The sequence below is a fragment of the Catharus ustulatus genome, chromosome 6, assembly GCF_009819885.2.
Source record: "Catharus ustulatus isolate bCatUst1 chromosome 6, bCatUst1.pri.v2, whole genome shotgun sequence".
NCBI lineage: Eukaryota > Metazoa > Chordata > Aves > Passeriformes > Turdidae > Catharus > Catharus ustulatus.
The window spans coordinates 58,139,598-58,156,317 of NC_046226.1; the positions used below are offsets into that span (position 1 = coordinate 58,139,598).

Here is a 16,720-nt window from a genome sequence, read left to right on the forward strand (position 1 = left end):
ATAACTCAGACATGGCATCATTATAAAAGAATGTAAAGATGTGTGTATGTATCACCTGATGTGTAACCAGAACAGGAATGGACCTCAGTGGTTTCTCTCAAGAAGAGTTGTAATGAAAGTGAAAAATTATTTTAAAAATAATAAACTGTACTTTATGAAAATTGGGTTTGGGGTAATAAACTTTCTGAAATTTTACTACTCTAAACCAGTAAATGATACTATAATAATAAAATGCTGTTGGTATTCTGTTTCTATTGAAAGTTAATTTAATTCCACAGAGAACTATTGTGTTTTTATAATGGACTTGCACTGATTGGTTGCACTGTTAAAATCTGTCTGTGGTTTGTGTTCAAAGCACACAAAAACAAGACAAAACAAAAGTGTGATAAGTTATTGACTAATTAGATACTGAGAAACATTATTCATTCCAATAGCAGCACCTGATCTCAAAACCCATCACAGTGGTGGGCCAGGACCCCAGAGAGCTGATGGCCATGTGTGTAGGATGGCTGTGCTCTGCAGAGGCCTCTCTCTTGCTGTTCCTATCATACCTGTGTGCAGTCTGGCCTGAGGATGTTGCAGCAGCCTCCACACCAACATACAGGAAAACAGTGAGCGCCCAGGTCTTGTACAGTTAACATCAGGGTAGGGCATCATTGGGTGTGGATCAGAGCTGGAGACTGGGAAGCCCTCACTAGTCTCATTAGATGTAACTGCAATTACTGGTACCAATTTATCTTGTCTACACTGTGAGATTAAGGATTTGTCTCATTGCATTTTTTTCGTTCAGCGTACACTGTATAATTTCAGTTTGTAGTTAAAAAATAGCTAGGGAAGGGGAAACGCATTTTTTCTGAATGCACAGTCATCTATGCTGTGTACATTTTCTCTCTTGGGTATCAGAATAGATAAGAGTACTATAAACAGTTGTTCTTCACTAGTTTATAAATGGCAATCTGTACCAACTTGTTTAGACTATTTTTTCTAATGGAAATATTTAATTCTTATAAAAAATACATACTGTTTAACTCTTATCAAAAATTGTAATTATTAATGCTTAAAAGTCGGTATGGACCCGTGTAAAAGTTGCCAGTGTAGGCTAGAGACCAAGCTCCTCTGAGGAAGAAGAGGTTGGTTTAAACTCTGACTATCTCAACTGAAAATCCACCTATCACTCAGAAGGGCTTTTCAGCAACTTAAACCAGGAACTACACTGTTTCTTCTGAATTAGCCTTTGATTTTAATTCTGAGTTAGCCTTTGCATCATCGTTAATAACATTGTGTTTTTCCCGTGATGCCACTGGCAGGGCCTAAACAGCACTGAGACTACTTTACTCATCCCTGAACATCAAGTGGTAAGCAGTAAGAAGTATTCATGCTTCCTTGCATGAATTTGTGTGACGTCTTCTACAAAAGTATGCCAAAACATCCCTCACCGGAAAATTTTCCAGTTTCAAGAATGCCATCCTTCTAAAAACAATTTTTTCCAGTTGATAAAAATGAATGTGATTTTGCATTTATTCCTAGAGATGACTTAAAAGATAAATTGAAGTAAATCAAAAGGATAATAGATAAAATTGAAAAGTTGAGATTGGTGGAGAAAACTGGAAAGTTTGCTTTTTTATCATTGTTTTGGTTTGATGGGATATAGGATGTATTCTGACTCTGGTGTTATTAACAAATGTGGGATTCCTTTTTATCATGATGGCCTGTGGTCTCTGTGAGTCAGCATGATACTTTATAATGTTTTAAAGAGCAAGAAACAGATGTTGACATAATTTGAAATATGTTGCCTCTTTTTTTTTTTTTTAATTGTAGTAAATAATAAGGAAAGGCTCAGAATAGCCACTTACTGAAATTCACAGACAAGATAACTATATCAATTCTCAAATATATCAGAAAACTTAAAATTATCATTATTGTTTTATGGAGAAAAAGTACAAAAAGTCATTTGAAGTAACTGAAGAAGTACATGCTGAGGTGTATTAAAACTGTCTGCTTGCTTACCTTGAGCTCTGGTGTCTTCCTTGCTTCCTTTTGTCTTCTGGTGTCTAACACGTACGCTCTCCTAGCTTACTTTTTATTTTCCTTTGTTCTGTTCCTGTTTAATGTATTCATTTATCCAGAGAGGCTTTTTATGTGCATTTATATTTCAGCGCAATTATCTTGGTATCTTAAACTGCTTTGAAGTGCATGTTTTCAAGCTTTCAGATTTTAATGTGGTTCAGAATTGAAACATGGGCTAAGATGAAAGAAGCAGCTTGCAAGTTTTAGCTCTGGGAAATACATGGGATTTTGTGTTTCTTTGAATGGGAACCTTTGTATGCAACCTTATAGCCTGCATGAAGTATAACTGGAAATTGGGATGGGTGGTGCTAAGAGTGTTGTTAATACACACCTTTAAAGCGAGTGAGCTCTTCAGTTGTGTGGATTCCTTCAAAGAAGAATAATGACAAGAACATCATGGCAAGGGACTGGTAAAATGGGAACTGAGTGCATAAACCAGCAATATGCCATTTTGATTTTCAGGAAAATACTTGTATATTTATGTATGTTCTGTAAATGTATTTCCAGGAACATTTTAATTTTGGAAATACTTTTATATAATTTATATATGCATTTTTAAAGTTATGTTTGAGTTCGTATGTATGTATATATATATTCATATTTAGCATAGCAGCACTTAAAGCCATGTGTTTTTCCTGTAGCATGTTTTAATTCAGTGAAAAAGAGGAATATACAAATATTCCATGCAAACTGGGGCTCTGAGTGAAGGTGATAACTTTGTTTTTAAGCCGTGGTACATTTCCTACCCTTTCAGTTATGGAGACTTTTCTTGTATTTTGATTCAGCTTTCAAACCTTATATTTTTGTCCATTTTTGTGTTTGGAAAGTTTTTCTGCTGTGGATTGCTAATTCATAAATTACCTAGTTGCATTTTAATGTAGTTCTTTGGGGTTTTTACACTGTCTGTTTTACATCTAACTTTCTGTGTGATTATCAAAGTTAATAAAATAAATATTTGGTTTGTAGACTGTGTCTTTTAAGCCAGCAAAATGTTACAAATCAATTTAATATTGTAGTTTCAGGTAGTTTTTTTGCCTGGCAATGTAGGACTATGATAATGTAATTCCTTGATACGCTGATGGGGGATCCTAGAAACCATTCCATGGTATCAATGTAACCTCTTGTCATTCTATTTAGTCACAACCAGAGGTGCTTCCCTATACTGTAATTAATGAAGCTAATGGGTTCCTCTACCTCTACTTGGTATTGGTTGCTGCTTTGTAAATGAAAATGCTGCACTAGACCACCTTCCCACAAAAAAAAGGTACAAGATGCAGAAGGAGAAGGAGAAGGATGCTAAGATCTGAACCTGCATTCCCTGCTCTGTGAGGTTGGACACTTGGGAAAGCTTGTGGTCTGAGGCATTGAATTTGAGAAGGATGTTTCTGAACATAGGCCCTTTTCTGACTGAATGATAATCTGAAAAGTACTGCTCTAGGTTAAGTTTCCCTGTCTTTGAAGCACGGACATAGAGAAGCCTGGGATATTTAGTAGCAGGGTGTATTTGGAGGAAGCTCCATACCTACAAGGTGAGAGTTGTGCTAAGTGACCTGTAAGAATACATTTCCTGTTGGATGGATAACCAGAAATAGAAATCCCTCAGAGTCCCATAAAAACATACCGGATTAAATAATTCAGGTGTAATCCTTAAAACGTGTTTGCTTTTTGGGTACTGTGACACCACTAACCCTTCGGGGTAGCTGCCCACACTGCCCAAGGTCCACAGTCAGTGTGCCAGCAGGCAAATGAGGCCACAGAGATGTTTAGCACAGTGCCCATTGCTCAGTTCAGCCCACAGTCGTCCCTCTGAAGCACTCTCGGTGTCAGCGTTAGTGGTTGGTGCCACTTCCAGCAGCTGCTTTACCCTCTCCAGCTCCCCATGCCCGACTGTTTGCCTTGGCCCCAGAGAAGTGTCTCACAGGCACCTGTGCAGTGAGGCAGCCAAGCACTCCTGAGCAAGCATTCAGCAGTGCTGAAAGGCGAGTCTGGGTGGATCTGAATGTCGTGTGGGGCTGCCAGCCAGTATTTACACACCCAAACCAGGCTGGGCAGAACGGACCGTGGGCTCTTGCAGCCTTCATCTTGAGCTGTACTTTGTTTCCTTACTGAAATCTTGGTCTCTTCCACTCACCTGTCCTGTTGAGTCTATGTTTCCTGCTGCAGAGGATTGCTTTTGAGGTGAGGATTGCAATCCTAGGTACTTGGAGGGTTGTTTGCTTGGACATGGCCTCTGCTGGCTGTCTGGAGAGAAATCATGAAATACAGGATAACTAAAACTATTGCTATAATAGCATATGAAACCTGTAAGCTTGCACTTACACCACATGAAAAGAAAATTTCTTTCTTCATGATGGGCCATTACAGCGTTCAATTAGCACATCTGTCTGCAAGCTGAGTGGTCACAGTTCTGAGAAAGATAACTAGACTAATGAGGCTGGAAAACTATTACAGGGTAACAGGAGGACATTGCTTGTATTTTGAACAGCTGGATTTTGTAATTTGCTTTGTAGTTAATGGATTTATACAACTTTTTGAAAGCCCTGGTAAATGCTGAATGTTTGCAGTAACAAGGTTTCATAGAATCCTACAGTGAACTTGGATTGGAAGGGACCTCTGCATGGCTGACCGTCTCAAGGCAGGGCTGGCTTCAAATGCAGATCAGGTTGCACAATCAGTGAAGATCAGTCCTGGCCTATCTTAATCAGGCTGTGTGATCTCTGGGATGAAGATTATGCAGTCACTCTGTGCAATCTGTTTTACCCATTCCCACCCAGCCAGCCTCACATCCAGTAGGAATTTCTCCTGTTGTGACTTGTGGTTGTTGCTTCTTGAGTTTTCCCTGTACGCCTCAGGGCTCCATCTCTCTGTAGTTCCTCATTGGGTATAACTTAATTACTAAAAAGCTTCAACTTGCTGTCTGTACTGTGTGGGGAAGTGTTAATTTGGTTACTTGTATTGCAGGAGGAACACATTTCAGAATATTTTCGGTGATGAGGTGTAACTTCATTTAATATGGTTGTTGAGGATCATTAACTGCATTCGTGCAACTCTGGAAAAAACTGTTAAGAAATAAGATGCACAAATCCACAATGTTTAATGATCCACTGATAGAATCAATGCAAATTACAAACTTTTTATATATGTCAAACTTGTGTAAACCTTCATGAATGTGCAAGACTGATCTTGTTCTCCTTGTGAAATCCAAATGCAGAAAAATGGAAAGGAATAATTTATGGGTTTAATAAGCAGGCCTTTCACTATCTGCAATGAATAATCCTATGTATAGAAGGAGAAGGAAGTGATAAGTATTCCCCTTCTAAAAGCAGATCTGACAGTGACTTCTGTGTCTTCTTAAATTGATAGTTGGAACTTTTAATTACTGAGGATTCTGATACATCTTAGAAAACAACCAAATTTTGATGGCAATAAAGATAGAATAATTCTTCAATTGTATTAAATGATCTGATTATAACTATGCAACCCAAACAATGTGGGGTACTCCTTCGGCAGGAGGTTTTTTTTTTTTTTAAGTAAGTATTATTGTTTTATTTCTTCTTCATGTATATGAATTTAGTACCTAGAACAATTTCTGTGCTTATGAAGTCACTGGTTTTGTAAGTCAATGGTTTGGGCAATCGCTAACATTGCAGGTTGTTAGAATGCAACTTTGGGGTTCACTTACTGTAATGCTGAATAATTACAGTACTGTTGATTCTGTACAGATGTTAGTGTGGTTAAAACACGCATGCACTGTTTCAACTTGATTAACTTAGTATCTGAACTTGCAGTTTGCATGTAGTCACAATTACATTTGCAAAAAAAGACCTAAACCTGTAAATACAAAATAGAATAGAAAAATACTTTTTTCTTTTCTGTTACTGGATTCCATGATTTTTGTGAACCTTTTAATCATGCAAGATGATGTGCTGCATTTGGAAGCAAAAGCATTTCTGAGGTAGCTGTCCAGATTTCAGCCATACAAAGTAATATAATTGATCTTCTGTAAATATTTCTCAGTAAGATAAACAACAAAAAACTTAACAGAATTGCTGAAGAGGAAAGGCAAAGAACGGATGGCAGCATTTTGAGGAAATAATTTATTTTAGCTTTTTTTTTTTTTTTTGGTGCTGCATTGATTTGCAACAGTATTTTACAGCTCCCTAAGGGCTAAAATAGGAGCACAGGAATTCTCCTCAGTGCATGGCTGCTTCAAGTATCTGATTTCAGTGGTGACCAGTGTGTCTAATGAAGATGCATAAAGTTGTGCAACACTATGGAATAATAGGATTTTCAATAATTTTTATTTAATTTCAGCCTGTTAAACATATGACGTGTGTATTATTACTTGTAGTTTTGTCAACTCTGGAATTACATGGTTGCCATTTGTCTTTTTGTGTCCCAGTGGGTCTGACCAAACACAACTATAGCAGAAACATGCATGCAGTATGCATGAGCCAGTTTTGGTGTCTTTGCTCTACACTCAAAACCACTTTCTTACTGCTCTTTTTAAAATCTGCTTAAGTATCCAAATGATGGCAAGTAGTACTATAGGAGTCATTATCTGAAAACAATTTTTACTGTCCTAACAGATTCCAGCCCAGCTTTACCTTTAACCAAAAAGACATGATAGTCATATTATTTGTGGGCACTTGTGTTTTTCTGATGGTTGGAGGCCTTTCTTAGCTTTAAAGGATGTGGATTTCTCGCTTGCTGTATATGCTTGAAGCAGCTGGTTCTTGGAGAGAAACAGTGAGCCTGCTAACTACTTGTTGGTTATTCCAGCAGAGTGGAAGGAAGTTTAATCTGTTCCTGAAGCGACGTCTCAGGGTAAAGCAGTGATGAATGCTATTGCAAGTGGCTTGGATGCTGCAGTAATAACATGCTTCACTGTGTGATGCCTTTTGCTAACTGGGAGCAAGGTTCACAGTTACAAATACATATTCTATGTTTTCCCAGGGAGCACATGCATCCCTGCATGGTATGAGAGGGAAAAGACAGGGGCATAATACTCTCTTCTGTTCCTACTCTAATAAAATAAAACCCCAGTTCAACCCTACACAAATATACTTTTGCTGATAAGTGTGATTGAAAAAATAATACCAACCTTCCTCAGCACAGAGTTACATTTAAACCAGAATATTTGCTTTTATGGAAAGCACTTTGCTGTATGTCTTGTACGTGATTTGATAGAGCTGAATATTGATATGATAATAAATAATATTAATTAATGAGTTAACTTCCCCAGGAGTGTGGGGTTACAGACTTTAATTTGCCTGACATTAATTACTGTGGCCCAGTAGTTAAAAAAGGTGGATGTTGTTTCTAAGACATTCTGGCATGTTGGTATATTAAAATATGGCCTTTAATCGATCAATTGGAATACTAATTACCCTGTTACATTGATATATTTTATTAGGTACATTTTTTTTCCCCATGAAAAATATACTCAGTGTTGAAACATCACCCCTGTATTTTTGTGAGCTATTTCTGTATGTGATCATTGCTGGGACATAATGTCTCTCTGTTGTTTGATTTAGTGAATGTTGTTATGTAGAGGAAAATGCATGGAGTTTGCATTTTGCTACCTGCTTCAAGTATTCACAAGTATTGCTACACTAACATATGTATATTTATTTTTCACGTACCTGTTATTTACATGTAATGCTTGTGGACATATGCCATTAATTTTGAAAGTATTTAAACTAGATGTAGTCCTTGTTAAAACTTGCCCATATATGTCTTCAGCTGTAAAGAAGCTGAAGAACTGTGGCAATATGGGGAAAATGCTTTGTCTTCTGTTATATTTTAGAAAACCAGCAATGCTTGTTTTTTTATTCATATGCCTGTATTTTCTACAGATTGATAAAAGACATCAAAGCAAAGATTCTATATTCTTCAGGGATGGTGTCAGGAGAATTGATTTTGTTCTGTCCTATGTGGATGATCTTAATAAGGAATGGGAAAAAAAGTTGGTAAGTTTGTCTTTTTGAAGTCCTCTTAATTTTTATTTATAATAGGATGAATATCGATTACTAACTCTTTCAGATCACTCTTTCAGACTCATCTGGAATAGAATTTAGCTATGTGAAAAGCAATTCCATGTATGGAAATTTCTGTGTAATTTCTGTGTTTTTTGTCAGGACCCAATTTTATTAGCTTTTTATGTCTATGTTTATTGAATTGGTCACTCTTCATTACTTGGGCTGAGCAATATATTATACAATGGAGCAAAGTAATTAAAATTATTTTACTTCTTCATTTAACATTCTAGCTGAGAATTTGGAGAAATATTTGTAGATAATTGTATCTGTAAAGACTTTCAAATGAAGGAGGATTCTTCTAAATAAGCAAAGATCATCCAAACAAGATTTAATAATAACTATTTTTTCACACCCTTTGACTGTAGTAGGAGGAAAAATAGATTCTTAAGTCCAAGACTCAATGCCGCTTTCCATTAATACTTTTGAGACTCTCTTCTTAAAATATACTCTGTGTAACACAAATACAGCATGTCCTCCTGAAGCTTTTCCCTATGTTTGACTTACTGTCTACATTCTGACTTTCTGTACTCATTCTTTTAGAAGAATATTTAAAGTGGCTTTTATAAGAGCCTTCCCATGTAACAGAGCACAAGAACAAACTTTCTCTATAATGCAACTTAGTGATTCTCACTGAACTTACCAGCAAAACCCAGTTGCCTGAATGGTAATAATAGGTCAAATGGAATCAGTTAATGACACCTATTTGTTACATGCTCACACTGACACGTGAGTCTAACTTGGCTAACAGAAACTCAAGCTATATTAAAAAATCCAGTATGATGAGAGGCAGTCAAGACAACAAATTTTAAATTAAGCACAATATTTAAAAAATATAAGAATTTCAGGTTTTTTTCTCTGTATTTGCTACCTTCTTTCAGAGTCAGGAGAGCTTACAAACTAGTTTCTGCAATATATAACTCCAAAGTTTATTCATGATCAAAAGAATTGTAAAAAGGAGAGAGAGAGACCAAATAAAGTACAGTCTCAAGTAATCATTCTGAAAGATAAGGGTATCTGAAAAAAAATTAATTATACCAATGCTTATGGCAAAATCGTGATCAAAACTATTGGTCTTTGAAGCGAAGAACAGTTACAATCTATGTCTTGTCATATTGAGATATTTTGTAATTAAAAATTAAAATTTCCATTGGAAAAATACTGCAAGATTGGGCTGTTAAAAAAAAATGCATATAGCTTTCATTCTTTTATGAAGAAAATACTGTTTTCTTTAAGAACTTCTGCTCCCTGTCCTTGCATCCAAATGCAAGTGTTGAACACATCCCCTGCATCCTACTCCTATTACCTTAAAAAATCCAAAAAACTTGTCATGTCTCTGATACTTTTCCCAGATTAAGCATCTCAGTCTCCTTTGCTCAGCTAGTGACATTCCAAAGATTTTCTTGGGTGACCAGGTTATTTGATAGCTATGATACCATAGGTTGATATACAAGCATTCTTTTTCAAATTCATCCTGACTCTTTGTCAGGCTGTACTCCTAGCCAGATGCTTTCTTTCCCCCTGAAACAAAGTGCATTTGAAAAAGAAGGAAGAGAAGACCAGTCAATGTAGAGAGAAGAAAGATACCTATGCAAAATTTGTCAAAGCAAGTCTTAAACTTTTCCGTTATTCATACTTGAATTATTTTAAATGAGGGAAGAAATGAACACTATTTAGGTAGTGTTTCAAGTGGGAAGGAAAATGATTCAGATGTTCAGTCTAGTCACTCCCTCGTATTGTGTGCAGCAATTTCCTTTTCATTGCTTTATGGGTCATTAGGGGCTAGTCAGAATCTTTACCAGACCAGAATTCGTCCCTGGGTGTCATTATTGCTGAACAAGTCATGTGGGAAAAAGCCCAAGAGTTAGTAGCCAGTATTGTCTTTCCTCTTTGCGTTATAAATGCACTTCCTAGGAGAAACATCTCTGTCTTTCATAAGGCCTAAACATCCACATTAAGTCCTGTGAGATTTAATTCTGTGTATGTCTGTTCCTTGCAAAGGAGTTTATGGCCCCGTGGAGGAATGTCAGTAGCCCTGTAGATTAACTCTGTGCACATTGGACAGTCATGGAGATGCTAATTTGTTTTACACAGGTCCTGGGGCATCTGCATTTGCCCTATAATTATGTTCAGCATAGATCTTTATACAATTAGTACGTCATAAATTAGTGCAGACTTCTTAGCATAGAAGTACTGTGCCATTGTCTTTGTGGTGCCAAGATTTAGATATTGATGAACTGCAGCCTCTGAAATTTGTCTTGATGTACACTGTACTTGCTATTGTACAGTTATCATAGAAAGAAATGTTTCTTTCATGGTTGTACAATGATGCAGTGGAACAGCTAAGAATAGAAGTGTTCATATGAGGAGAATGACTATTGTGACAAAAGGTTTTGTTTCCTAGTCTCAAGGAAACAGCTTTATTCTGCATTTCTAAGAATGAGATAAATAACTTCTTTGTGTCTTTCAACATAGCCCTTATATATATGTAAGAGACAATCTGTTCATCTTCTCCCTTAGTTTCATGCAGAACAACTTTTAACTTTTTTTGATATTCCCAGATACATTCCAGCTTCAACACTGTTTTGAACTTGCCTTCTATAAGCTACAAGAATAGATCCAAATCACAAAGGTCTCTGAACAAAAGTTAAGATTACAGGTTTTTGAGACAGTATTGTTCCTTAAGGTCTCTAGCACATGCAGAAATACTTTACCACCGTGTGAAATGTATGTGAACATGAAAAAATAAATAGTATTTATAAAAATATCTAACAAAGTTGGTGGCTGCACCCCAGGTGTGCAGGAGTGGTTGAAAGCTGGGCTCAGTGTGAACTGGGACCTCTCTACACAGTTTTGCAGGAGTTTGGCCAATAGTTGGAGAAAAAATTGCAGCATATCCTGCATTGGAAGGGACTCAAAACAATCAACTCCAATGAGTCAGCAGTGCCCTGGCAGCAAGGAAGCCAACCCTGTCCTAGGGGAGCATCAGGCAGAGCATCACCAACCAGGCAAGGGAGGGGATTGTCCTGCTCTGCTCAGAGCTGGGGCAGTCTCACCTTGAGTTCTGTGTGTGATTTTGGGCACCACAATATAAAAAATTACAGAGGTTGAGAGACTGTCCAAAAGAGGGCCATGGGACTGGTGAGGGGCCTTGAGGGGAAGCCTTATGGAGGCTGAGGGCACTTGGTTTTTTCAGCCTGGGGGAGACTGAGAGGAAACCTCATTACAGTGTACAGTTTTCTTATGAGGGGAAGAAGAGGGAGGAGTACCAATCTCTTCTCTCTGAGACCTGTGAGTGACAGGATCAAAGGAATGGCATAAAACTGAGTCAGGGGAGGTTTAGGTTGGGTATTAGGAACTACAGGTTTTTTACCCAGAGGGTGGTTGGGCACTAGAATAGGCTCCCCAGGGCAGTGGTCACAGCACCAAACCTGACAGAGTTCAATAAGCATTTGGACAACAATTTCTGGTACATGGTGTGGCTCTTGGAGAGTCCTGTGCAGGGCCAGGAGTTCATAGAATTAGAGAGTCACAGAATATGCTGAGTCAGAAGGGACCAACCAGGAGTTGGACCTGCACTGTTACCCGTTATTGTATCAGCATTGTTATCACAATCGGGTTTGTAGAAGTTATCTCTCTTCCATAAGTACCTGATTATGCAGTGCTGCATTTGCATTGGGCATAACAGTACTGCTGGACTTTGGATCTTGCTTGCTTAATCTTAGTGGGATGGTTCATTACAGCCCAACACGTGTTAGATGATGAAGTTAGTCTCTCCTTATCCCACATTATATGGTGCATGTGATGACTTATAGAACTTCCCTTGTGCCTCTTTGACTGCAGAGTGACAGCTCTAGCAGAGTCAGAAATATATGCACCATGGATAGTTTATTAGGTTTGGGGCAGTAAGCTTAAAATTCTAACAAGTACACATTAAAAACAACCAGCTCTGGTCCAAGGATACGTTTTGTCCATTTTAAGCTTTTGAGGGCGACATGAAGGAATATCCAGTATTTGTCAAGAAAAGAGGGAGGAATTTTTGTTGTTATTGTGGCAGATTGATTTCCTATTAAAAATGTTTTTCCCATTAACTGGAAAGTACAGTACATTGCATGGAGGAGGGAGCTTATGGGAGAAGAGCAACATGGTATAAAAGCATAATTTCTATTAGAGCACTGCACTTCATCACACTAAGTGTATTGTAAGGAAAGATAAGTAAGATGGGGTCAGACTCTTTGGCTGTGTCTGATCCTGAGCTGCACAGCTAGAGAGCAGCTGGCTGATGTCTGGTGGCAAAGAACCCTCTAAGCTGGCTTGCTTGGTCCTCTTACAGTGTTTGCTGGAGAAAGGATGCACACCAGCATGCTTTGTTAGGACAAAAGGTAATCCAGAGTAGCATATAACTTTGGACACTAGGCTTGAATGTCAGCTTTTCTATAGCATCTTAACATACATTCTTAAATTACCTTTTGGTTGTGTTATTCTCTGAGTGTCATGTCAGCAAACCAGAGTTCTATAACATGTTTATACAGGTGCTTTTAGGCAGGTTTGTAGGAAAAATAGTGCATGGAATTGTTTTTGCCCCCAGCATGTACTAGAACTCAGGAGTTATCATATTCACAAGTTTGTACAGTCCAGTGTCTAATTTGTTATCTAGTAATATTTGGCAAAATCACATGTGACACATAAAAATGAGAGGCCACTAACACAGGAAAACGTTTGAGGGCTATGAAATCTGTTCTTCATTCTGCATTCATTTGTCTGAATAGGTTATACAAACTGAAGTGCAAAAATGGCAGTCTACTCCTCACAGACATGCAGGAAAAGAAAACTGGCTGAAAACGACAGTATTTTGGGTTTTTAAAGTATGTTTGAAAACTGTCACTTAAGACTTTCCAATAGAAGAAACAGTAGACAGTATGGCAGGGTTTAACCAGAAATAAGTTTGTTCATTTTAAAGAGGATAGGGCTCAATATTTGGCTTAATTTATTGTTATTCTGGCAGTTCTTCAGCAAATTTTATGTAATTAAGAGGAAATCAATACAGTCTCTCAATAGGAGCAAAAAGTATACAGAGAAGGAGAGGAAGAAGATGTTCTTACCTAACAATGCCACTTAGGAATTACTTTGCAAAAAGAAAAAAGAGTACAAGAAGAATGTAAAGCCAACTCAGGTCGTTCAACCTCCACACACTCCTCTAGGGTGGTTTGTTATCTCTGCATGAAGTCCATGCTGACTTTATGCAAGCTAAGCACGTGTGGTGACTTGTTGGTCTTATCAGTGATATTTGTAAAATACTGTTTGAATTGTCTGTAATCAGTACTTGAGTATCTGTATTGGGCATAATTGCATAACTAAATATACAAAATAAATAGATGAGGTAAACAGATGAGGCTGTAAGCAATGAGTCTTCCACGTGCTTCCAAAATTTTTCTTTTCATCTTTCTCTTGGAAATACAGCTAAACTTGAGCACACCCCACAAACCAGCCCCCTGAAGTCAGAAGTGCTGAAGACACAAAACATCAGTTCCTTCTCTGATGACCCAGATAGAACAGAACAAGCCTTTTTCTACCCAATGGGCGCCCTGGGGCTAGTCAGTACTTTCACTGGTGGGTTCCCATCACAAAGAAGTGAGAGAAGTGAAACACTGAGTCATCGGTGAGTGATACATTAGTTGTTAACTTCATCAGTTGCTAAAGTGTCTTTGTTTCTCTTCAGGAAAGGAGAAAAGAATTTGAGAGCAACCTGCAAAAGGCTGGTTTGGAGCTAGAAACAGAAGACAAGAAGGTAAAAAAAAAAGAAAAATTAGGACCAAAATAATAGACCTGGGAATTAATAAACCACTTTCTTTCTTTGAGAAAAATTATAAATTATCCTCATATATTTCAGTGGAGTGTGACTACTTTAGGAGAAACAAGGTTAATATGTTTATTTGAGTGCTTTTTCCAGATACATTGATGAAAATTGTGGAAGCAGAATAATTTTGATTTAAGAGGAAGCTTTTGCTTTCGTAATGAAAACACAGCCTTTGCTTTCATAACAAGAAGGCAAAGTAGCTGTGATTTGGTTTAAATCCATATAAATGGGAGGTATGCTTGCAGCTGATTTTAATCCCACCTAACAATGAGTAACAGGTTTGGAAGGCAGTGAGTGGATTAGTTATGCCCACTGGACATTGTAATTATGAGGAAGGACCCTGTAACAACTTGAGGATGTTTGATTAGTGGTGCTGTTTGGTGTAATAACTGGAGAACATACCATTTTGACTGATGCAGTCAGCGTCCCAGAGGCTGAGTAAAATAACTCTCAATGAAGTTCAGACTCTGTAACGTCAATAAGTAGGAAATCACTTGAGCAATATTTAAAATGCTTCTGATTGCCAACTTCTACTGTGAATGCAGAGCAACACTGCAAAAACATATATGTTATGTGAGGCCTATGACAAGGTTATTCTTCATATTTCCAGTGTAATGAGAATTTTCAGGCTGCAGTGCATGCGATTAATATAGTTTGAAAAGCCTTTGTGAGCTTTTAGTACTGCAAAGATTATTTTTATGAACAACCACTCGGATAAGCTTTTTAGTAAATAAATAAATATATATATATATACATATATATACACACAATTAAAGTCTTTCTATTCCCCCTCCTTCTTTGTTTTGAAATCCTTTAAAAATATGTAAAAGGCAATACATTTTATATGAAAAATATTCCCATAAATCTTGCAATAAAACACAGTTTGGTCTAATGTGTGATTTAACTTTTCTGGGGCAGGAATCTGAAGATGGCAAGATTTTTTTTGTGAAGATCCATGCACCGTGGGAGGTTCTGATCACATATGCGGAAGTGCTGAACATTAAAGTTCCCATCAAGGAAAATGACATTCCCCCCATGGTGGAGAACCCCCTGGACTGTGTGCTTTTCCCACTCAGGCTGCCCGAGAACGTGATGCACCCTGAACCGGATTATTTCACGGCACCATTCAGCAAGGACAAGCAAGAGCTGTTCCTCATTAACGATGAGAGCACTTTCTTCTCACCATCCATGAGAAACAGAATAGTACGTATATGAATTTGGCTACTTATGTGTACATGTAGATTTACACGGCCCCATCAGAATATTCATGCTATTGTGGTAACTGAGGTAAATACAGAGAGGCCTGGGTACCTTTGCATCTAGCCTAGAAATATAGAATAATTGTTGGAAGTGATCTTCTGGATGTCTATAAGGCAATTGTGCCCTCAGTGGTCTTATATGGGATAAGGCCTTCTGAAGAAATACTTTCTGCTTTTGCATGATGTTCCTGCAGATTATATGCAGTGCACATTCATTATAGATTTCTATTAAATGGCCTTAAAATAGGAAAGGTCTGAAATTCTCGTCCTTGATTCTCAGGTTAATTATATTCTTACACGTTGTCCATATGGAACAGAAGAAGGGAAGAAAAAATTTGGGATTAAGAGACTGCTAAACAATGGCACCTATACAGCTGCATATCCTCTTCATGATGTAAGTATTTCAGCTTTCTGCTCCCTTGAGCATTTCCCAGTGTTTGCACTCTTTTACCTGCTGTGACATTTGCTGTTCCAGGAGATACGAAAATAGACTCAAACCTTTCAATTTGTCCCAGTAATTGGTTCTGCTTTATAACACACAAGACATACTTGTCAGCTCTACTATTCGGCTTTTATGTGCTGAAATGTTTCTTCCTGTGGATGAGTGTTTAGAATATGTGTCAGTCAAATAATTTTTTAGAGACTTACTCCATCATATTCCTGTAATGTTGATGACACAGACCACGCAGTAGTACCTTGCTGCCTCCTTGTAGCAAGGAATAAATACTTACTGCTGCTGCATACATTCATCAGTGTGTGTGTGTATAGGGTGTGTACACACACATATTGTAGTTACACAGTGCACACTACATGCAGTTAGACAAAAACTCTTGGAATCACACCATTTTGGGACTGAAGTCAGGTGAGTTGCCTGAACCCTGCAGTTCAGTGTGTAATGGTGACTTGTCCATGTCCCGGTGAGCTTTGGGGTGCAAATACTGTAATACTGGACATGTGGTAAGGATAGTAAATACTGTGTTTAGTTTTACTGTAAGATCAGGTTTTTAATATGACACATGTGGATTTAGTCCTGAAATTCCATGGAGAAAACAAGAGAGAGATGGGTTAGAGTGTTTTACATGGGCTTTTTAACTTTAAATTTTTTTCCTCTTAAATGTTGTGTTTAATTTTTTGCTTAAATCTTAAATTCTCCCCATGTTTTTAGTGATTATTTCAGATGTTACTATGCTTTAGTGAACTTAAGTTGCTTTTTTAATATCTCTGAATTCTACCATAGGACATTTTTAAATACTGTATGTAGATTTATATTTTGAAATGTTTGAACATATTTTCATTAGAAAATAAATGAGTGAATTCCTCCAGTTTTCAGGAGGAAAGTTTGGCTGATTAGGATCTAGAATGCTAGTCTAAGCTGGGAAATACTTTATACTGTTGGGACTACCGAAACCAAAGACAGTAAAAAGCAAGAAACTCTTCTATACAACTATAACCAACTTTAAATGCTAAGAAATCTTATGAAAAAATTCTAAAACTTGTGA

At 37.5% G+C, this 16,720-nt stretch overlaps 1 protein-coding gene across 4 annotated transcripts in view; it reads left to right on the top strand.

The window, feature by feature from the left end:
* Positions 1–16,720, top strand: part of ANO5 (anoctamin 5) — a 58,096-nt gene that overhangs the window by 17,484 nt on the left and 23,892 nt on the right. For 2 of the 4 annotated variants that reach the window (XM_033062915.1, XM_033062916.1), the window contains 5 exons: positions 1,308–1,355; positions 7,926–8,039; positions 13,825–13,893; positions 14,881–15,165; positions 15,502–15,615. In XM_033062915.1, the coding sequence (XP_032918806.1) occupies positions 1,308–1,355; positions 7,926–8,039; positions 13,825–13,893; positions 14,881–15,165; positions 15,502–15,615 (630 nt within the window). The remainder of the gene's footprint in view (positions 1–1,307; positions 1,356–7,925; positions 8,040–13,824; positions 13,894–14,880; positions 15,166–15,501; positions 15,616–16,720) is intronic. The other 2 variants (XM_033062917.1, XM_033062918.1) reach the window with 1 other exon arrangement.